Source organism: Thunnus thynnus, chromosome 23 (assembly GCF_963924715.1).
Source record: "Thunnus thynnus chromosome 23, fThuThy2.1, whole genome shotgun sequence".
Lineage (NCBI taxonomy): Eukaryota > Metazoa > Chordata > Actinopteri > Scombriformes > Scombridae > Thunnus > Thunnus thynnus.
In genome coordinates this window covers 3,427,599-3,450,916 of record NC_089539.1, presented here as the reverse complement: position 1 = coordinate 3,450,916, position 23,318 = coordinate 3,427,599, and the positions used below count along the sequence as shown (strand labels likewise).

At 39.5% G+C, this 23,318-nt stretch overlaps 1 protein-coding gene across 1 annotated transcript in view; it reads left to right on the top strand.

The window, feature by feature from the left end:
• Window positions 1–19,641, top strand: part of ttll12 (tubulin tyrosine ligase-like family, member 12) — a 33,908-nt gene extending 14,267 nt beyond the window's left edge. The window contains exons 8-14 of the mRNA XM_067581500.1: window positions 799–993; window positions 1,258–1,369; window positions 11,821–11,972; window positions 13,087–13,168; window positions 14,166–14,234; window positions 16,651–16,789; window positions 19,189–19,641. Coding sequence (XP_067437601.1) covers window positions 799–993; window positions 1,258–1,369; window positions 11,821–11,972; window positions 13,087–13,168; window positions 14,166–14,234; window positions 16,651–16,789; window positions 19,189–19,340 — 901 coding nt within the window. The 3' untranslated portion in view covers window positions 19,341–19,641. The remainder of the gene's footprint in view (window positions 1–798; window positions 994–1,257; window positions 1,370–11,820; window positions 11,973–13,086; window positions 13,169–14,165; window positions 14,235–16,650; window positions 16,790–19,188) is intronic.
• Window positions 19,642–23,318: the final 3,677 nt, after the last annotated feature.

Genomic DNA, 23,318 nt, shown 5'->3' with positions numbered 1-23,318 from the left:
TTACTGAACAAAACGATTTTCAAGAAACCAAAGTTGTAATTTAAAAAAATAAACCTTTTCAAAAACCAAACGAATTAATGAAGAGGATCTTAAACTGGTGGTCTGGGGCTGACCACAGGGGGGTCCAGGAGCAGCAGTGTGCTCGTTATGGATCATGCGCTTCCCCTTTGTGCATGAGCAGATCCATTTCCTCTGCAGAGAAGCATTCCTTCTTACTGCTTGGCAAATGCGCCATCATAATAGCAATCTGCTAAGGTGCAAGCGCACCTGGCTCTTAAAGGGAATGGGAGATGACACTGTGATTGGTTTATTGCATGTTACGCCAAAAACACACCCATGATTAATTAAGAGACTATGGACAACCCCTCTGAACCATGCACCTGGTGCATCAACCATTTTTCTGCCATTAAAATAGTAAAAGTGGTTTTGGACACACCCTCAATGCAATTGCGCAGTGCGCTTTAGACGGTGTGCTTTAGATCGTTAAAATAGGGCCCTGTGTGTTCAGTTCAGCTTCTGACTGAACTCAGAGCTCACCGGAAACTTTGAAGTATAGCTTGCTTAAATTTATGAAATAATCTATATGTGAATTTTTTTTTTTTTTTTGCATATTTGTGTCGATTAGCACCGTCCTGGGCAATTTCACATCTACTCACATCTTTGCATTGACTTTGTATGTAATCACACCGTGCCTAAAATTCGCTCCGCCTTCTGTCTGAACACACCCTTTTATGTTGATACGATCGGTTATTAACTTTTCTGAAACTCCAATTGGACTTTGATTTTCCTCTCTGACAGGAAGCTGAGCGAGGAGCGACCTCATGTCATGCTTAACCAGTTTCCCTGTGAGAGCCTTGTCACTGTGAAGGACTGCCTGGCTGCTATTGCCCGGAGAGTGAACGGTGGCCTGGCACCTTATTGGCTACCAGAGACCTTCAACCTCCAGACAGAGCTGCCGCAGTTCACCAGGCATTACCAACTGAGACAACAGAGGTTGGAATCATATGTTTTTTAGTAATCTCTGAATATTGTACTGATATTTTACTGATACTGAATATTTGAATATAACCAAGAATGTGTTGCTGGTCTGATGAGCACTACAACAAGATTGTTAAGTTGTACGTCCGACTCTAGTTTTTGAGGCACCACTTGAAGATAAAGTGAAATTCTTTTGTCGTTGCTGATGTAATGTGTCACTGGTCCCTGGAAGTTCGATGTTAGACAACTTCTCAAGAGTTGTCTTGGTGTATGTTCCAGGGGGGAGGATAACCACTGGATCTGTAAGCCCTGGAACTTGGCCCGTGGACTGGACACACACATCACTAACAACCTGGACTACATAATCAGACAGAGAGAGAGTACACCAAAGGTACCAACACATACACAGACAGACACCATGACAACAGCTTGCCTAAGGCCACGTCTACATTTAGCTGACTTAATCACAAATGCTACTCAAAATGAGTTGATATTCAGCATTTACCTCAAAACCATTATGAGTTATGTAACATCTTGTTCCATTGGTAAGTACTTGCCATAACAGCTAAACCATGACTGCTGAACTTTTCTGTTCAGCCCATGGAAACAAGATGTTGCCACCAGTGGTTGGAAACTGGTGTTTCTTGGTACATAATGCCATAAGAGACGTGAAGACAACATCCTGTGCAAAGACGTTGCTGTGGCAATCAAACCACAACATCTGAGTTGGTAACTTCAGTTCTTGAAAACTATGACACGTTTTATGCAATACACCATACTCCTACTCTGCTGTGGTTCAGATCTATGTAAAATATCTGACTGTTTAAAATGAGAAGTGTAAAGAACACATCCTGTGCCAAAATATAGAGACTTGTGCTTTAGTCGTGGCATGCCCTGTTACACTTGCTGTATGTGTTCATCTTTTGCATCCTCCAAGCAGGATTATCACACCGATCTTCAGTATAGTGGTCCTGCTCCCAAAAAGAGCCAAATTGTGACAGTTAACACATTCAGCTGATTGAACTTCACCAGACTCCATTGGAAAAAAAACAACAATTTAACGTAATGATGATTGGTGATGGATCGCTTGTTAAGTAGTCATTTAAATTACATTTTTACTGAAACAAGTCAACACATTTACCTACAAAATATGTGCTGAATTAAACAGCAGCTCCTAACATTATTTTATTTTTAAAATATCATCAATGTTGCTTGCCTTCAACCTCTCTAAATTGTGTATTTTTATATGGGAGTTTGGTATGAGCATTGTTAACTCAGAGGCTGCTCAGTTGGGCCGTGCTTTCAGCGTCTTCAATGGACAGCATTTCAGAGCAAAGAATACTGCTTATTTTTCCAGGATTTTGAAACCTAATTTTATATACTGGGCGATTTTTTTATTTTTTAATCATTTAAATTTGGCTGGGTGGTTAATTACACATTTTTCTGCAGTGTGACAAACTCTGAATGGCCTCACTCCAAGGCAGAGTGAGACGTGTTATTGTTTACATATGGGGATAAGAGCACATTTTCAGACAGTCTCTCTTGGAAGACATTCATAGTGTTTGATCTCTGTTGTTCACATAAAAAGTGAAAGAAAGAAATAGTTCTATCAAGAATGAAAAAGATCCAGAGAAGTTTAAACCTCACCATTGATCAGCTTAGCTCCACACAGCTGAACAATGAGTGAAGAGGGTGTGAATGTCGGCTTGTCAGTGTCGGAAAGTGACAGAAATGGCCTTGCACCGCCCCTGCTGACACGCAGTCGGGAAGGGGTTCTTCCAACAAGCAAGCGTCTGAAGGAGGATAAAGTCACCTTATGGCTTGTTCAAAACCAGCCTATACAAAAAAAGAAAGGTTAACAATGAAAACTCTGTGTTTAAGGATGAGTGGACTGAAAAATTAGCATCCGTTTTGCCCAAGGGAAGACCATTGAGCTTGATTTGCAGCAGCCATAGTGAAGAGTTGTAGGCTAACATATAATAAGGGAATAACATCCTTCATCAGATGACTTGCAACAGATGGCGTGATAGGTAGGTAACTACGTGACACAAACAACTCAGCTACCAGAGAGTTCTGTTACTAACTTAGGACATGTCCAGATATGATCCAGTGTTTCACCAAATGTTGCTTTCTGAACATACAATTTTGATAAAGGTTTCCTGTGGGAAATCATGTGGTAGTTTCTAGGACCTGATAACCATTCCTTTTATCACCAAGGTCATGATGTATCTTGTTTTACTGGCTTTCCAGTTCTCAGAAATGAATATTTCTCAAGGACAAAGGTTAACCAAGGAGGCTTATATGGTACAATGAGGTAATACAAGCAAGTCAGTTACTTCCTTAGCAACGCTTTCTTAGAATTAGACCAATCATAGCCATAGGTATAGACAATCAAACCACAACATCTGAGTTGGTGACTTCAGTTCTTGGCAACTAGCATCTACACCTGCACCTGCTCTGATGTGGTTCAGATCTGTGTTAAGTATCTACCAGTGCAAATGAGAAGTGTAAAGAACACATCCTGTGCCAAAATACAGAGAGTGCTTTTGTTGTGGCATGCCCTGTTACACTTGTGTGTTCATCTATTGCGTTCTCAAAGCAGTCTTCAGTATTGCGATCCTGCCAAAGAGCCAAATATCAGCTTGTCTATGTAAGTGATAAAGGCAATTAAATATCAGAGGCAGTATTCTTTTGCAGTCCAGCTGCCTTTAATAAATCACTAAGTATATGCATACCTGAGCTCTGCAGCAAGAGCAGCACCTGGAACAGCTCACACAAAAATTTTATACTTTCAGCCTCTGCCCAACACAACCATTAACACAAGCAATTTGTGCATAGTCATACCTCTGTCTGCAGACACCTTTTTCTTGTAAGATAATCAGTAGCAATTCCATATATGGTGTTATTAATCAGTTTTTGCATTTAGTTCCCCTTTCCAACTATCATTTCTTGGAATCAGGGTCACCGTGTATCATGCACCTCAGATAACCTTTTCTACTTCTCCTTTCCTAACAAACTAGACTGCCCACACAAACAAGGTGCGAGACATCTTACTTAAAAAACAGAACAATGTGATTACAACATACAGAGGTCAATAGACAGAGTCAAGAGTGAATCATGTTCTTTAAAGACAAAACTGATCAGTTGAACACACTTCTACACAGGATCAACAATCATCAAAATATTTATATAATAAAAGAGTATTTTCGCCAACAGTATACTTCTAATATCATATTTTTCCTCCACACCTTCATGCTGTGTCTATTCTAAAGTTCCTTGCTGTGTAAAATGAGACAGTTGAGTGTTTATGTGGAAAAATAATTTCCCTTGTGTTAGTAGTCATGGCAGTGTCAGCACAAGAGACAGTACACAAGAGGGTTAATTATAAAAGCATATACAGGCATCACAAAGACAGTACACAGGTGGGTTAATTATTAAAGAATCAAAGAAAGGTCAGTGCTCATGATATTTCATTATTTGCTGAGAATGTTTGATTAAAGGCCACAGGCCCTATTTTTTTTTTTTTAATTTTAGGTGAGTTTGAGCGTCAAGGTCACTAATGAACTTAGCAGTCATGGTCAAATATTTCTGAGTTTGGTTAAAAGCTAGGTGGGACCTAGAAATAGATAGGGCTGTAGTCTGCTAGTCGACTAGTTGATTAGTTGGTCAATATGCTCTCGTCTGACTAAATCCAGAAAATATTTTTTAATGCCAAAAATAACGCCAAATATCCATTCATTCGGAAATCAATAGCGTTTGGGAGTCTCTGTGCAGTGCTGTTCCGGTATGTGAGTCAACCCTCTGTTGTTGCCCAGGAAACTACTGGTAACATAACTCCGTTAAGGAATATGGCATTGCGTAGTGTGTTTGCGTAGCGGGTGGGAAAGAGCGAGTGGCAGAGAAGTGACGGTAGATGCAAGCGGAGCAGAGGAAAAGGTTAGTAGTAAGTTGTCAGTCTGGCGGTCCCCCCCGACTAATCGATTAGTTGAAGATTATGTACGATTTCAGTCGACCAAGATTTTCTTTGGTTGACTACAGCCCTAAAGATAGGCTCCACATTAGGAGTTGTTATGAAAGGTACATAAGATGATGTTTTATGATTTTGCATTGGGTTTTTCATCCTGGGAAAGAAGCCTCGGTTTGCTCTGTATTACACTTGATGTACAGTAAACCTGTTCACATTGAACTCAGAAACCCAGTTTTAAGTGTTTTTCTTTGAGCCTGAACCTATTTGAGTTTTTGAGATTTATATGTTATGGGAGACCTGAAGATTTATTGGCCCATCTGAAGATTTTCCACCTCATTTAACAGTTGGTTTATGTTGTCTGAGTCAGATTTCTATGCCTCTTTAATGTGTTGATTTGACGAGCTTTTAGAGGATAGTGTTGTTTGTTCTTAATTTAATGTGATAGCAATGTTATTTTGTGATGTTGCTTCCGTCCACACCTGTGTGCTGTCATTCTGGCATATATGGTTGTGAAGATATAGAACAAGAAGAAATACTATTCCTACACTAGTTGAACTCTTGACCTTTGTTTCTATATGAGGGTTGCTCACTAACCTATAAGGTTAACTATAGATATTTTCAGATCCTGTACAACAGTATTCAAGGACTAGCTGAGTGCCAAGGCAAAGAAAAGATAGCTAGGATAGCTTTGTTTCTCAGAAATATGATGCATTGTACCTCTGATTGTATTTTTTGATTACATTATTTCACAACCTGACAATGCTCTCTTTGGGTGTTTATTGAGTAATTCCACTACAGTTCACATAAAAAGTGACAGAATTGTTGCCAAAAATGAAAAACAAAAAAAAAACAGCTGAACAATGAGTGAAGAGAGTGTGAATGTCAGCTTTTTTCCTAGCAACACTGTCTTCATATTAGATCAATCAGATAGCCCCTGTGTATAGATATTGACCAATCGGTTACATCCCATCGCTCTAGGAGAAGGATAGTAAACAAGGTTTAAAAGAATATGCCGGGAAAGAGTTCTTGGGCCTGTGTTCTGAATCCAGACTCTTCATATGTCACATCTGTACATTGTACTCTTTGCAGGTTTTTAAGTTATAAGATTTGTCACTTATTTCAGTCATCCTGCGACATTAATACATTTTTACTACGAGCAGAACCAAAGAAAAATAGAAAGGAAAAGAGGAAGAGTTTTACTGTTCCATTCCATCTGTTTCCATGACCCATTTACTCTAGTTGCTATCAAACTCCTCTCCTGTGTTTAGTTTCCAGGTGTTAATAGATGGTGGTTTAACGTCCAGCCAATTCCGTGTGATTTATTTCAATGCGGCTATGTGTATTATTGTATACAGATATTTATCTCCTTCTCTCTCTATTTCTTATGGGGTGGCACCTAATACAATATTGAACAGTTGCAACAGCTTCTTTAAATGAGAAGTGTTTGACTTTCTCCCGAACTGCCCCCCCAAAACATTTACAACACTGGGCAGTGATAAAAAGTGTGTGCATGGTTAGCTTCCTTTTCCGCACATTCCCTCCAGCATTCGGCACTGCCTGATGTGTATTGATATGATTTTTGGTGTTACGAAAAGCCTCATGTTAATTTTCCAGGCAAATTCAATATTTTGACTTTGTTGTCTTGAAAATTCTTTTACATGCTTCTTTCCAATCTTCTTCCAAAATTGTTATTGCCACTTCTGTTTCCCATTTCTCTTGGTGTTGTCCACATTTACCTTTGTTTCCTGTAAGATTTTACACAGTTACACAATTTTCACTGTTTCTATTTTTGCTTATAAATTTCAGTAACCCATGCCTTTTCTGAATGTTCTCTCTCTGCTGTTTCATGAGATAGCCTATTATTTGTATCTATTTAAAGAAATTATTGTTACCTATATTAAATTTAGTTGCTAATGTTTCAAATGAGTCCATCATACTATTTGTAATCATCTTTGAATACACTTGTAACCCCTTTCTCGCCCATTATTCTCGTAGTTTATCCATTTTATTAGGCAGAAAATCTGGATCACTTGCTATCTCTCTGAAATATATGCAGATTTTGTCAAATTTATATATTTTACATATATATCTCCAATTTATTAATGTATTTTCTTCACATCTATTATTTCCATTTTATTTTTGCATTTCCATAATATCCATAATATGAATACCTGCATTTATTATTGTTACTTCACTTTCTCTTTAGTCATGATTAACCAGGAGATGCATATAATTATTAACATAATGTTTTTATTTCCCATCTTCTACTTGTTTACTCTTAAATCACTTTATTACCGATACTGTATTGTCTATATGAGAGAAAGAGAGAGGAAAAAAGAAGGGAATGCTGCACTTGTTACAAATTAATATTGGCAAGTTATAATCTATTTTCATTAAAGGGGGCTATCAGTCCTTCTGGATGCCAGGAGCTGCCTTCACCACTCAATGGGAAATAAAGATATTTGCCTCTATGGGAGAGGCCCACACCCCCTGCAACACATGCCTTATATGTAAATAAGGGAAACCTTCCTCAAACCACATCAGAAACAAAACATCTCTGAGACCAACACCTCTCTGACTGATTTCCTTGTCATCCCAGCCAGTCCCTCAATACAACAATACAACAAAGTATCCAGCTCAAATCAACTCAACTCATGTCCACAAAGTCTGCCCAGAACTTGGGTGTCATGATTGATGACCAACTAACCTTCAAGGTTCACATGGCCTCAGTTGCTTGGTCATGCTGATTTGCCCTGTAGGAAGATCAGACTCTACCTGTCTGAGCATGCAGCACAGCTCCTGATACAGGCTCTCATATTATCATGCATTGACTTCTACAATTCCTTACTGGCAGGTTTCCCTGCACGTACGTTCAAACCAACAACAACTGGTCACACAAGCACAACTGGTCTTCAACCAGCCTGAAATGGAACTTCACCCTGCTGTTCATTTCCCTCCACTGGCTCCCAGTTGCTGCCTGCATCAAATTCAAAACCCTGACACTCACTTACAAAATATCAACCAAACCAGCTCCCGCCTACCTGAAGTCCCTCATTCAGGTCTACGCTCCCTTGTGCTCACTATGCTCTGCCAATGAAAAGTGCCTGGTACCACCACCACAACAGGGCCCTAAGTCGCTTGCTAGGTTCTTCTCTTCAGTAGTTCCCCGGTGGTGGAACAAGTTACCAAACTCTGTTTGATCTGCAGAGTCCCTCTCTATCTGTAAGAAAAGACCAAAGACCCAGCTCTTTTGCAAACACCTCTGCACTTGATGGACTAAAGAAAAAAAAATCTGCTTCTATGCACTCTATGCATTGCCTTTGTGCACTGCCTGTTGGCACCTACGTCCTGTTGGACTCGAAGTTAGGCTTTATGGCACTTAACTGCATTGTTCTCTCCTGACTAGATCCTTGCCTGTGTTGTATCAGCTCTCAGATGTACGTCACTTTGGATAAAAGTGTCTGCTACATGGAATTGTAAATTGTAAAGAGTGCCTTATAAATGTTAACCTAAGGTTTGTTTTCCCTATTCTAACCCATTTTAATAACTTTACAAGCATATAACACTTATTCACACTTCTCCATACAAGTAAAACCCTCAGTCACCCAACCATGCACTCTGTCTCCCATTCACTGTCATACATGCACCCATGCACACCCATTAACTGGGCAGGGGAGTACCAGAGATTGTCAACTTTAACGTCAAGGGCAATGTAAAAATCTCAACATAATAGATAAGGACAACATAAGAGATCCTTCACACAGATTGTCTCTCATATTGTCCATTATTTGTTCTCAAAGTCCTTTTCTCTTTCCTTCCTCTTTTGCCAATATATTCGGCTTCTCCGGTCTATTGAGTAACTCGATTTTAATGTAAACTGAAATTATACTAGTGTCTTGGTACCTGATAGTTGATTTCACAGTTCCTTTGCAGACTCTGGTTGTTCATTCACGCTGGTGATGAGTCACTTTTCTTCTCAAGAGTCTCCAGCAGGCCTGCAGGTGAGTGATGGCCTTCTGCGCTCGCTTTGTGTAGGCCTCTCTCTGCTCCGAATCTCTGGCTGCCTCTGTGGGGTTTGAGTATGCTATAGATGTTCCGTCTTCAATGAAAACTTTCAATTTTGCGGGTGCGAGGACGTGTTTCTTGATGTCTTGTGATTTCAGATGTTCCCAGACTGGTTTACACAGAGCTCTCCGCTGTCTTGTTTTAAACATGAAGTCAAGATTGAAATAAATATGTACACCCTTATACAACACTTCTTTCTAATCCCATGCTGCTTTGAGCACTTGTTTCTTCTTGTCAAAGTTAGGAAAGCTGCAATGATAGGTCTTATGGAATTTATTTTTTCCCTAATGTATGCGATTTGCTCACATAATGTTGAGCTCGCCCGGCACTTCCAGAGTTTCAGCAATTAGCTTTTTGGAGGAAGGTTGTCATGTTGCTGCCTTCACTTTTTTCCTCGTTGTTATAAATACAGAGATTATTCTGCCTAGATTTGCTTTGCAAGTAGTCCAACTGATCCCCAAGCTCCTCAATCTGAGTTGTAGTGGTTTTTATATGATCAACATGATATGTGCATATATTACATGTAACCCTAACAAAGTGAGTTAATGTATGTGTGGTCTCTGTACAATTCTGAGAGGTAGTGTGTGTGTTATAATAAAGTCTATGTATACTATAAAAGATCATGAGCATATCATGAAGTGAAGATTCGTGTATAAAGTAGAATGTACACAACAGATGTTTAGCCAAAGTTGTAAGAATAGTAGGTACAAGTGCCAGCAAGAGCCTGGTAGTGTCTGGGGAAAAGCCCACCAAAGAGATGATAAGTTGCTAGCATAAGCAGTATGCTGTAAACATACCAAGGAGAAGGTAAGGTGCTTGCCAACATGAGCACTGTGTGGGAGTGGGGTGAAGTAGAGGTAAAGTAACTTATACTAATGTTGCAGTAAAAGGCTATGTGTGTTAGTTAATGTTTATTATAAACCAGCATGTATAAGTGTAATCAATAAAGGCCTCTTTTATTTTTTGACTGTGAAAGCAAGTTCATAAATAATTGCGGAAGAAAAGGTAATGTTAGATGAGTACCAGGGACTTTCCAGTGAGGTCATTATTTGTATTTATTTTTCAAATTCATTGGAAAGTGGTTGCAATGGTGGGAAGTCCCTAGAATTTGTAAAATGGGAGGAACCCTTCAGAGAGGCTCCACATTGGGAGGTGCTCTACAGGGCATATCAGATGGTGGTTCCTCATTCGGTTTAAGGTTTTTGCTTCATGAACCAAGCCTCAGTTTGCTGTATTATGCTAAATGCACAGTAAATCTAATATTGCACTGGACTCTGCCTGACTAAGTGTTTTTCATAAGCTTTGATGTACTTTCTTCTATTTTTTAGTTGTTTTAAACTGACTATTTTCGAGACAAAAAGATGTGAAGAAGCTGAAGACTCATTGGCCCAACTGAAGAAGTTTTTCAACTGCAACAGAGTCTTCACATATTTCGCCATTTCTTGCTGTATGTTCTTGGTGTCATCAAGCTTGCTCACATGCATCTGGTCCACTCACTTTGCTGTGTTCTCCGTGTCCATACACAAGTCCGCTGTTTGTTGCATAATTGTCGAAAGTCTTAGGTTTATCTGAGTTATTTGATTTCTTTAGTTAACGTGTCCAAGTCTCGCTTTTCTCTGCCATGGTGGACACCACCTTTGAGTTCTGTTCTTTCTTCATTGGCTTTGGTTTGTTTTGCTTTGTTGTTGTTGCTCCTTAGCATAGATTCATTCCTCATCAGACTGTTGTTTTTACATAATGTATTTTCTTTCTTATTTCCAAGTTTTAACCATTATTTTTGGGGTTTGGTGAGGGAGCTATATCACATTGCAGTCGCCATTCTCCCCTGCACCTGTGCCCTTGTTTAACACTTTTGAAGAATAAAAGTTGTATGACCCAAAAGTAAAGTTCTGATTTATGAATTTAGCCGGCTAGGTTTGGACATGGTCTTAACTTCTTTATTAAGCTTTAATTAAAACCTCTCTCCCGTCTTACTTTTGTATCCTCTGTACCTTCCTTCTCTTCCTCTGAGCCTTTGGGCATCTCTCTGCTAGTGACATGTAAGGTATATTAGACATGCTGGACATTTGGTTCTTACCTCCCAAGGCTTTTACTCTTTCAGCCATTTTGTTTCTCTGGATGCGCTGTTGCACTCCTGTAGTCCCTCTGGCCTACAGAAGGACTACAGCTTCTGTGGTTGCAGTTGCAGAAACTTTGTGGGGGGGAGTTTGGGGAGGCCATGGAAAGCGATATTTAGCTGGCCTCAGAGGTTCGAGCCAACTGTCGACTGACTTCAGGACTTTGCCTTGGCTGTTTTCAGCAGGGCCAGGGAATTACAACCTTGTCCAAGTGGTATAAAGTAGTCCAGCGGTGGAAGAATACCAGTGCCTCTTCCCACGAATCCTTGCCGCTGTTTTTATGCTGTCACAAGATAATGTTATACAGTATGTACGCTTCTTACACAACACTTTGCCTGCAAATAAAGGGGGCTGAAAGCCAGCAGAAAGGAGACTACCTGTGTCTTGGACAGGTGTTATCCCATGCATGTGGTTCACTCTCAAATACAGATGCTGCTCCTGTGTTTTTTCTACACAGGCTGTTGAGTTCCACGACCCTATGGCTGTGACAAATTGCATAGTATGAATATGCTAAATTATGTCAACAGGTTTAGGAAAATACCTCTGCTAGCATTATGGGGAGTTTTCTCTTTATGCAATCATAAGTATAAGTAAATAGAACAGAATAATTGTATTACTTGCAGTCATAGCAAAAGTCACATTCTGCTCCTGTAAACTTTGTATTGTGTGTGTGTGTGTGTCTTTGTTTTCCAGGTGGTGTGTAAGTACCTTGAAGATCCAGTGCTGTTCAACAGGGAAGAAGTGGGGGCAGTGAAGTTTGACATTCGCTACATGCTGATGTTGCGCTCTGTGCAGCCTCTACGTCTCTATGCCTACAATGTCTTCTGGTTGCGCTTTGCTAATAGGTATTACATATACAGCATACATACATGCAAATACATACAAACATGACTCTAAAGCAGACTGGCCTCCTATTTACTTTACGTCTTGCCTGACCTCTTGCTCACTTATCTTGAACTTTGACCAAATGTGAGTGGGCGTCTCTGCACTGTGTGTATGTGTGTGGTGTACTTCGCCCCTTTCCCAATATTCCAGATGTTTCGTGTTTGTTTGGTGGGCTGACATGTTTGGCATCGGTATAGGTCATGGTGATTTGACTCTCACTCCAGGTCATAGTGACCTTGCTCTCATTCTCCTACAGTATGTTAGTTGTGGGTGTAACACCTGCTGAGTGCTAATGGGTTGTTTGAGTTCCACTTTGACTCTTGCAAACAACAGATGAAAGACTGATAATAACTCAGTCATAGGATCCACTATTGGAAAAGACCTCTGACAAATCCTTTCGCCCCTAAGTCTGCTGTCTTAGTCATTTTTTTGGCCTTTGATGTTGCAAGAGGAGGTCAGAGATGACTTTATTGCCAAAGGTTAATTTCCTGAGGTTTCAAACCAAGATCATAAATCCCCTCACAGGGAATGCAGAGCCAGAAGATCTAGGGATAGATTCTCAAAATTATTTTAACTAAGCCTTATGTCCTTTCTACATTTATCAATTTTAAAATATCATCTTAAGGCATCTTAGTCATCATGACAAGAACTTTTTAAATATATATGTATAGCTTTTTATTTTATAGCTTTTGCATTCAGGACAAAGAGACTAAGGCGTTGTTCAGACCGACTTGAGCTCTGTGTGAAAAAAACCAGCCCTCTCATTCATTTAGATTTGGGCAGTGCATTGATGCAGTAGGTGCCCCAAAGCAGAGAGATCTGGCAAAAAAAGTTGAATCTGGTCCAACTTTTGCTGCAACACAATGTGACATCATTTGGTTGGCTAATCACATACATGCAAGTGCAGGACTGATTTTGGTCTGAACACAGCCTAAGAGCACATTAGCAGCACTATGAGGCTTTAATGCTCATTTTGGCGGGCCAACCGACCCACTAACATTGCTATCCCTAGGGCCACACCTCTAGTGTATCCCTTTCTCATGCCTGGACCTCATCTTTGTTTCTTCACTCTAGACCTTTCTCCTTGGACCATTTTGATGATTACCAAAAACACTTCACCGTTATGAACTATGCAGAAGGTGTGGAGCTCAAGCAGGTACTTTTCAATTGTTGTTTCACCATTTAGCTCCCCCTAGTACTTTCTATTTGTAAAAGCAGTCTGTGTCCTCATTTATTGGTTGACTGAAGTGATAATGAAATTAATGTCTCATGGTAACATATATGAAACACATCTTTATTGGCATCTATATTGGAGCTTTTCTTATTAGAGCTGTCAGTTGCCTCTGCGACAGAATTATTTTAAAATGTTTGCTTAATATATTAATTGACCTTATGTTCTATGACGGCAACCATAACATGCCTGCTTCGACTCTGGCTAGGGACCTTTGTGGCATATCATTGCACATTCTCTCCTTGCGTTTCCTGTCTATTTGAACTGCTAAGTATCAAATAAAGGCAAAAATGCCAAACAACAACCAAAAATAATTTGTAAAAAATTTGGGCTAGGGTGAAATAAAGAAACTGATATTATCCTCTGCTTTGTCACATACAGCACACCGTAAGTATGACATGAATAGCTAATGAAAGGAAGGATGTGTGATGATGTATCGTTCAAAGGAAGAGCTGGCGAAGTTCTTATTTTGAAGACGTTTATTAGACGATGGCCATCAGGTCAATTCCATGTACAAAGATGGTCTGGGCACCGTACCACTGTCGGTGCATAACTTATATAGGGTTACACATCTGTATCTTATCACATGAATACCATAGGTTCTCCATGGGCATTAATTCAATTAGGAGCCATCACTCAAGTGATTGACAACTACCTTACAACATATTATGTATCATGACATACCACATCTGGAACAGTGCCAATCTTGACCATGGACCCATTGTTTGTATCTAGAAGATCCCCCAGAAGGGCTATACCATAATACATCAGGTGACATGCAGACTATGGAATGTTTATGTCACATGTCCAACACCCAAAATCAGTAAAGTACATAGGGTCAGATAAAAGTCATACTAACAGCTAATGAAGCCAACAAAGCTTGATCAGCATTCATGAAGAATCACTGTCTTTCTGTTTGTAGGTGCACTATGATGAATTCATCCCTATGTTTGAGAAGCAGTACCCACAGTATCCATGGAAGGAGGTGGAAGTAAGTGTAAACATTAGCCATTTGCAACAGCAGGAACTTTTCCAGGAACTTCTGGAGGAATTAAGGAACTCAACTTACATCTCAAGCATGGGAACATCAGTCCCATTTTAGTTCCTGGGATGTTGTCCTTGCCATTTTAACTCACAAAATTTCAAACGTAGCTTTTATTGGCTGATCACCCTAATCTTAAACTTCAGGTGTTTTCAAACCTACAGTCGGTCTGCTCAGGTCTTGATCAGTGGATGAGTTGGTAAACTTGTTCAGTTTTCACCTTGGTTTGGTGAACCAAAGTGCATCACTAAAAGCAAGGTGAGAACGCTCTCCCCTCTCATTGGTCAGATGTGTCTGGGGTGGGGGCCAGAACATTAACACAGGTGCTGAAGAAGCTACTATCTGTCCATATATCAAGACAATGCACTTTGTTGTTAGTCCAGATTGGACCCTGATTCATTCTCCAGTTGCCTGTTAGTAACTGCTGATTTGGCTCATTCGCATCCCAGCATGCAAAGTATACCTTTCTACAGGAGCTGTTTAGCTCAAACTTGCAGAGTACGCCTTTTGGTCAGGTCAGATCAAGGTTGCCACTGTAGAGGCAAAAATACCTTGCTCTGTGGTGAGGAACAAGAAATTACAGACTCATTAATAACACTGAGCTTGATCTCAGATGTAAGGAATTTATTACAGAGTATCAAGTCAAATTAATATGAACAACCAACAGCAAACAGAGACAGAGTCTAGCTATTCGGCCAAATAGGGTGCAGTCTCTGTCAACCAAGGTGGCATCAAGAGACTGAACACAGGTCAACTGAAATGACTTTCCTTATATGCAGACAGATCCATGCAGATGGTCACGTACACGTTTGACATCTGTCCTGATGTTCACCCCTGCACACAGTTCAACTCCATCCACTGTCCCAGACGTAGGGGCATTAGTTTATTTAAGACCAGTCATTGAGTTCAGTGCTATTTACTTGAACAGTTCATTCAAACATACTTTGTCCTTACAGAGAGTATATCATTCTTACAGTTTATAACACACCAGATCAGAATAACAGATTAAGAAATAAGATTTCCCCTACAGCCACCACAAATAAACCCCTTAAGAATTCAGTGTCCCTAGCCTAACCCAGAGCATGAACCACGAGACATTGTCTTTAAGGACTCTGAGAGATTTAAATAGTGGTTATCATTTGATGTATTTCTTATATATTTTACAAATGTTGTTCTCAAACTAAGTGGTCAATATTACTCTGTTATTCAACACCTGCTCCACATACCTGAAAGCTGAGTCTATTTTAAACCTAGCTCCTTGCTGTGTAAAATGAGATAGGTGACTGAATGTAAGTTATTTAGCTTTTGTTTAACAGTTTATGTTGTTGTACTTTTGTCAGAGCCAGGGGTAAGACAAATCATAGTAATGTAGATTTCTATGTCTCTTTAATGTGTTGATTTGACAAGCCTTTAGAGGATAGTGTTCGTTCTTCAATGTGTTAGTAATGTCACTTTGTCATCCAATGCTGCTTTGGTCCACACCTGTGTGCTGTAATTCTGGCATACATGGTTGTGGATTGGGTTGGGCGATTTCTACAGAACGGGCATATGACGATGTCCACAGTGAAACATCACAATGGACGATGACATCGACATAAATTACTCATAAATTACATAAATTACTCTTATTGGCTTTTTACGCGGCTTTTAAATCACAATGTTACGATGGTAGAGGCTCAGTGGTCAATGACTGTCAGCCATCGACGATGGACAATGGCATTGCTCATTGGCCCAACCCTAGTTGTGAAGAAACCTTACTCCTAGACTAGTTGAACTCTTGACCCTTGTTTCTATTTGAGGGTTCTTCACTAACCTTTAGGGTTAGCTATGGATATTTTTGAATCTGTAAAGGGGTACTTAAGAACTGGCTGAGAGCCAAATTGCCAGAGAAAGAAAAAGGTTAATTTAGGTGGTATGCTCTCTCTCAGAAATATGATGCATTGTAGGGCTGGGCAATATGATCAAAATCTCATATCCCAATGACGATACCTATCCCAATATAGCACATTTTAATTCAATGAATAAATAGTTGGTCCGTGCACCCTCACCTGTTGTCTGTACATCCTTTGCATGGATTCAATTAAGTTACTCTTCTTGGCTTTTTTCTCCCCAAGCTTTTATTGTACTTACAGTAACATAACAAATGTAAAGATTGTGATTTGCGTCACAACAAAGTGATTGTATTATTTGTTTACATTATTTCAAAACCTGACAATTCTCTCTTTGTGTGTTGATTGAGTGATCAAGCAATTCTCCACTACAGGGCTTATTTCAGTTTTGTCCTCATTCAGGTCCTCATTTTAATTATATCTTTTTCTCCCATCAACTTTTCTCTTAACTTCCATCTTTTCCTTACTTCTCACAGGCAGAGTTGTTTAAAGCATTCAAGGAGCTCTTCCAGGCGGCCTCATCTCGACCAGCTCCATATGGTATTTGTGCCTACCCATCATCCCGGGCAATCTACGCTGTAGACCTCATGCTGAAGTGGAGCAGGGGGGAAAATGGTAAGTATTAGCTCTATGCTTAATTCATCAGCAGGGTATAGGCACATCTGTTAAAGTTATGCTTAATGCTTCCAGGAATTGGATTGATTATGATTTGACTGTTTATCCCTTGTTAACTGGTTCTGATGGACTCCAGAATGTAGCACAAGTGTCAATCTGGGGTTGCTTAGGAGCCTTGGCCACAGTCCAATGAAGTCGCATTCCTATTGGTTTGGTGCTATTTAACCATTCACAAGTACTGCTACTCGAGTTACTAGGACTACTACGCTACCTCCTGCCTATCAGCCAGGCTGTCAGATTTGAAAATGGATACCTTCTTCCAGTGTCTCCAATCACTACAAAAAAAATATTAATAATAATAATAATAACAACAACACAGTAACTTATTATAATCATCAGTGTAATCAGTATCTGTCTTTCAATAGATCGAAATGATCTACTTAGTATTATTCAACACAATAAACAAATTCCAATATCTCAACAAGGGTTAAAAAAAAAAAAAAAAAAAGAGTTACATCTCCTTTTATACAGCTGGAGCTTAGAGCGGTCTTCACTATTTTTGTCCTAACAGCAATCCACACATGATGTACATTTTAAATTCAAAGCATTTCATTGGTTTTATGGAACATGCATACATTATAAATTCAAAGCATTTTGTTGGATATATGTAAGTGGATAATAACAAAAAAGGCTATTCTAAAAGTGCATGAAGCATGCATGCACAGAACATGTGACCTATGTAAGCAAAGATCCTGTTTTCTGAGAATCTTTGCAGGTATGTCCTTCCCAGGTCATGAACACCCTGTCAGTTCAGAGCAGTACATAAAGTCACTAGCCTGTCTCACATCATTCCTTGAAGCAAAACTTTTAAAAGAAGATATAACACAATCTTTCTCTTACAAATCAAAGGTTGATTTCATAAGGAAATAACGCACCCTTGCCCAATTCAGTACACTCAGGTTTTGCTGCTGCAGCCTCACTCGCTGCAATATTGTGCTTATGCTGTAATGTTTAGAGAGAGTAAAACTTACATCACTGAGTCAGTTTTCTGACAATGGCTCTCGTTGACTTCTGCTACACTACTTTCTAGTATGTCATGGGTAAACCTTTCAATGGTTTTATTACAAAAGTAAATTAAAAAGTAAACACATTGGCACCACTATCTTGTAATCACTACTGGAGTCAACAGGGGCTGCCGTTAGGCAGTTACATAGTCAGGCTACATCAGTGTGTGTGTGTGTGTGTGTGTGTGTATATATATATGTATATATATATATATATATATATATATATATATAAAATATACACACACACATATATACATATATCAGTACATACTGACTACACTGATGATCACAAACTGTTACTTTTAAATCATTGCTTATATCAAATCGTCTGTGTGAAGTAAGTGTAAGTAAGATAGAATTTGTTAATTAGGGCCTGAGCACCGAGCAGTACGAAGCCATACCCAAAATCCAACAGGAAGTTGGCCATTTTGAATTTACTGAACAATTTTTGTGCAGTTTTTGCCATTTGCAGGCATATTTTAAGGAACTCCTCTCAGAGAATTAACCCAAGTGACTTCAGATTTGGTCATTGTCATCTTAAGACCTTTGCAATGAAAAATTATTGAAATCTTTTCATCGTTTTGTTTTCATCGAACACCCTTGACATGGCTATGTGGTGGATTTCGATGTTTTGCCATGAAACATGAAGTTGTTGTAACTCAAATGTACATCGTCCAATCTGCCCCAAATTTCTCATGCCGGATAAGAATCCTGGATTGAACACATGTATGTGTCAATATTGAATCATAGTCATAGCACCATCTACTGGCAACAGGAAGTTAAAGATGCTGTACTTTTACAAGCTCTGTCTAGCAGGTTGAACATATATACATCAAATTTGGTCAGAAAAGCCTTAAGACCTTGATGATGCTAAATAGAGAAGCTTTTGAGTTTTCATCAAAAGCTGTTGCCATGGCAACACATTGTTCACCATGAAACAGGAAGCTGTTTTTGAGGGGGGTCTACACATGATATACAGCAACATCTTAATTAGTGTGTGTTCTCTAGCGTCACAAAGTGGACACAGGAAGCGATCTTTATCTCCCTTGTGCAACGTCCGATAAGGGGCCAAGCCTGAACACATCTGCATATCCGCATTAAAACCCTTCGAATGCAGCGCAACCCAACATGAGCAATCATCACTGCTTGCAGATTAAATAATCCTTGCATTTTTATTGTCATATAAATATACTGTACATACATGTAAAATGTATGTATAAATAGTACTTTCACTTGTGTTTGTATAACACACTAACACTTTTTACCACACTTGTCTTTGTTGTGGTGATCATCCAAATCATCTCATTTGTGTGCATTCTGACCCTGTTTCAGGTGAACGTGTCATGCAGCCTCAGATCCTGGAGTTGAACTTCAGCCCAGACTGCGCCCGGGCCTGCCTTTACCACCCCTCATTCTACAATCACATGTTTCAGACGCTGTTCCTGGACCAGCCTGAGCACTGCCCTGTCACTCAGATCGCATGATCAACTCAACACCACCAAACAGCATGTTCTTCTGTACTTCTGTTTTTGAAAGAGAGAAACCCACTTCCTCTGTAACCTGTTCATCTTTTAGTTCATGCCATTTTCTACTTTTACCATCTACTACCATATACAAAACATGTCTGCCTCTCTAGCAGAGTTCCTCATTAAACCAGTTGCCTTTTTTCATTTCAGATGAAATGTTTACAAAGTTGTTCTCAAAACTAAAAGTATCACAAACCCAGTGTTTAAAACTAGAAAATTACTGTACAAATGAGCAGCAATAAAAACCTATTTGGATAAACTGGAATTCTGCTTGTTTTAAATACATGTTTCCATTAGCACATATAGTTTGTGGTGATATGAAACAAATGCATGCAGTTACCTCTCCCCTCCGCCCACCTTCCTGTTTATTACTTCCTTCTTGTTGCTTCATTTGTCGGTTGAATAATGCCACAGAGACTCCAGGACTGAGCAGAGCCTCACAACCTCCTGCCACATCCTCCTGACAGTGTGACCTGCTGTCGGCTGAAGTAATCCAGAGAGGAAGCGAAGCCTCAGAATGAGGAAGAAAGAACATTCGGCCAGGAAAGGAACAATGTGTGGTTTTTCAGTTAAAAAAAAGGAGTGTAAGCAAGCAGCTCTAGAAGAGGAGGTAATTTACAGAGAGAAGAATACAAATGGAAAAAAGAAGTAATGAGACCAGTCAAGAAATTACAAAACTGCATGATCAGAGTTTGATGTGCAGCAGTGGTGCAAATTTTCATTCTCAAAGTCCAACATGTAACAGTTGGACAAATCTGGTGTCCTGCACTGGCGCACCAGGTAGTGATGTGTTTTACATCAACCAGCAAAGATTGTTGTTTTTTTTTTTGTGGGGGGATACCTCTGGAAACATAGAAGATTCACTGTACTTTACACTGATAAACACAAAAAGAGGCATTATCTAAAGAATAACTCTCAAGTTAATGAGCATATAAGTGACAATTGCATGTACACATTGTGAGCTTTTTCATCAAATATGTGTTAAACACTCATTGAGCCAAGCAAGCCTACTGTATGTCTAAGAAAATATACAGTGAAGCCACTTTGCCAGACAAGCTTGTTCTGGAAAACAAAAAAAAAGGAAAACAGGTTGCCAGTCATGTTCAAATATCTCAGCAGTGAGAACGGCACACGGCGCTCTACATGCATCGATTGACGAATCGTTCAGCACCACCACGAATAGACAGCTACAGGCCAGGTCTTTCTTACACAGGAATAACATAAAATAGACACCGCGGTCTACAACACTACAAGGCCTATTCAAATACAAAGTAGACAGTCTACAACACCACAGACAGGTGCTGAGATGCAGTAAGTATGGAGTTCAACAGTTTAATCTAACTTTCTGACTGATTTCTTATAACTTTGTACATATCACGGTTAAAACTTCCTCCTCTCCTTCATTGTGGCAAACCTGCCAACCACTTTGTCAATGTTTATGTCCTGCTCAACACACAGCAAAGTGAGGTTGGATAGTCTGGACTCATCCATGCATCCATCTCAATGAGCCTCAGATGGTGGAAACCTTGTCTTGCGAGTTTCATTCACCTCAAACATAAGTGAGACATGAATATCTCATATTTTGGCTCAAGTTTTGAGTGAAGTTAGTCATAAACTTTGAATCACTGCTTCTGTAGTCATCACTTCCCACAGAGTCAACCAGCGGAAATATGGACAGTGCCACTCTGCAATTGCAACCCTCATTGTGCTCAGAGGGGGGATATATCCGTAGTGATGAGAACTACCATAGAGAATGAATAGACAAAGTTAAGAGAATTAAAATCCACTATTCCTGCTGCGCTTGTGGGCCGTGCTCCTCGTCCCTAGCGGGGGCCCCTACTAAGTGTGGCCCTTTTGGAAGGTTGCCACCTCTGCCCCCATGGTCCCTCTGCTTATGACTATGACTTGGTTTGGACAAGCTTTGATGCAAGACATGATTAAGACATGATGAATGTGATGGAAACACAGCACATTTTATTAATGCCTTATAAGTTAGTACTATCTTAACACCTTATATGAAAGCTTTGCTTCACAGTTATGTGTCTGGACTTTGTTTACTATATATGATGATGATGCCTCTCTGAGTCTTCTTCCTTTGTCTGAAATCTAGGCTCAGAACCATGTAAGGTGGGAGATCAAAACATGATGAAAAGCATGTCTTCCTGTGTGTTCCTGTGCTGTATAAAGCTGGGCCAAACAGAGAGAGGCTGTTGCTCTCAGTCTGAGGTATATCATGTTACTGGTTGAAGCCCCCTTGCAAGTGTTTTGAATAAAAAACAGAGAAAGACATTGTGGTATATTTTTTCTTAATCAATAAAGTATATGTGTGTGATGCAGTATATCATGAAACAACAACTTCATGTGGGATGAGGAGATGGTGATTTCATATGGAATACATAAGGCAGGAAATGAGACAATGACTCATGTTTATGATCATTAAAAGGGCCATGTGGCATATGTGCGAGCTACTCATTGCTGGTCATAAAGGACAATACATGTGATTGTAGATCATTAAGATCATCAATCTTATTTAATTTCACTGTAAAGGCTTGGTTCAGAAATAATGGTGGAAAATAAGGTTATGTTGGACCACTCCCAGCATTCCTAACCCATGAGGTCATTATGGGCAGATTACCAATTTGTAGAAAATTGTAAGTAATGACTGAATTTGTCTGGCGGCCTGACATTTTTTGGGTTTGTCAATGATCGGCACAGGTCAACACAACCTGGCAACAAGAGTATTTGCTTCTCCAGAGATTGTAACTGGACCAACTCCTTATGTAACTTTTCTGGTTATGCAGCTGTTTATTTAACCTGAAGTGCTCTGTATTGTTTGGTACGATTCAACACGCTATCACGTTTCTTCGCTTCTAGAGCTCCGTAATGGGAGGAGCTGCATTGAGTATATAAGCAAGTGTTTTCTGAGTTTAGCTTCAGTGTCTGTGTTCATGAACCCAGCCTTGGTTTACTTGCATCTTGCTGAATACATAGTAAATCAGTTATTGCATGGAACTCTGCTTCACTGAGTGGTTTTCTTCAGCTTTGAAGTATTTTATCAACTGTTGAAGCAATTTGACCATTTTTTTAATTGAGAAATCATATGTTATGCGGAGGAACCGAAGATTTTATTGGCCCACCTGAAGATTTTTCCACGACAACATTCTCTCTTTGTGAGTCTCTTATTTTTTTAATAGAAATTGCCGCTACAATGAATACTAGACAACAACTGAAAGCTCCATGTAAAGCCTCTGGGCTACACAACTTGCCAAGCCTAGTGTTCACCATGTTGTCCAGCTAGTTTTTCTCTTTTTATGAAATAGAAAACAAGCTTTCTCTTGTCTATAGGCTCTGTTGGAAAGTGAGGATAACCAAAGCGTTTATGAAGATGAAGACCAGAGCCTTCTGCAGAGGACATCTCCCAAAATATTCAATTATCACTCGATGATTCAAAGCATGACAAGGCATCAAACATGTAGATGTGAGACATGACATTTTTGAATCAGTCAGGCCTAACTGTAAGCTCATCAGGGGTTTACGTAACCAAACATCTAGGAAGTAAAGCAGAGAAATCAAGGGGCTTTTGTTCCCCACTATAACTGATATTAATGGGACATCATCAATAGACAGCTAGACATCTAAGTGACTTGCATAATTGGGAGATGGGACATGTTCTGTGATGGCAAGTTAATTGAGACATTGCAGATGAAATGGTGCCTCATTTTAAAACAGTTGCACTGATGTCATTAAAGGACAAAAATGTCAAAAAACTGCCCTAAAAACATTATATATTAATATCATTTTCCACTTTCACTGAGTTAAATCTTTTAACCAATTTCAGTCCTTCAGATTTTTTTCCCCTTTAAATGCCAGTTTGTTTACATAATGCCACTGTTGTTTTTAATGGGGGAAAAAATATATACATTTTGTATACTAAAT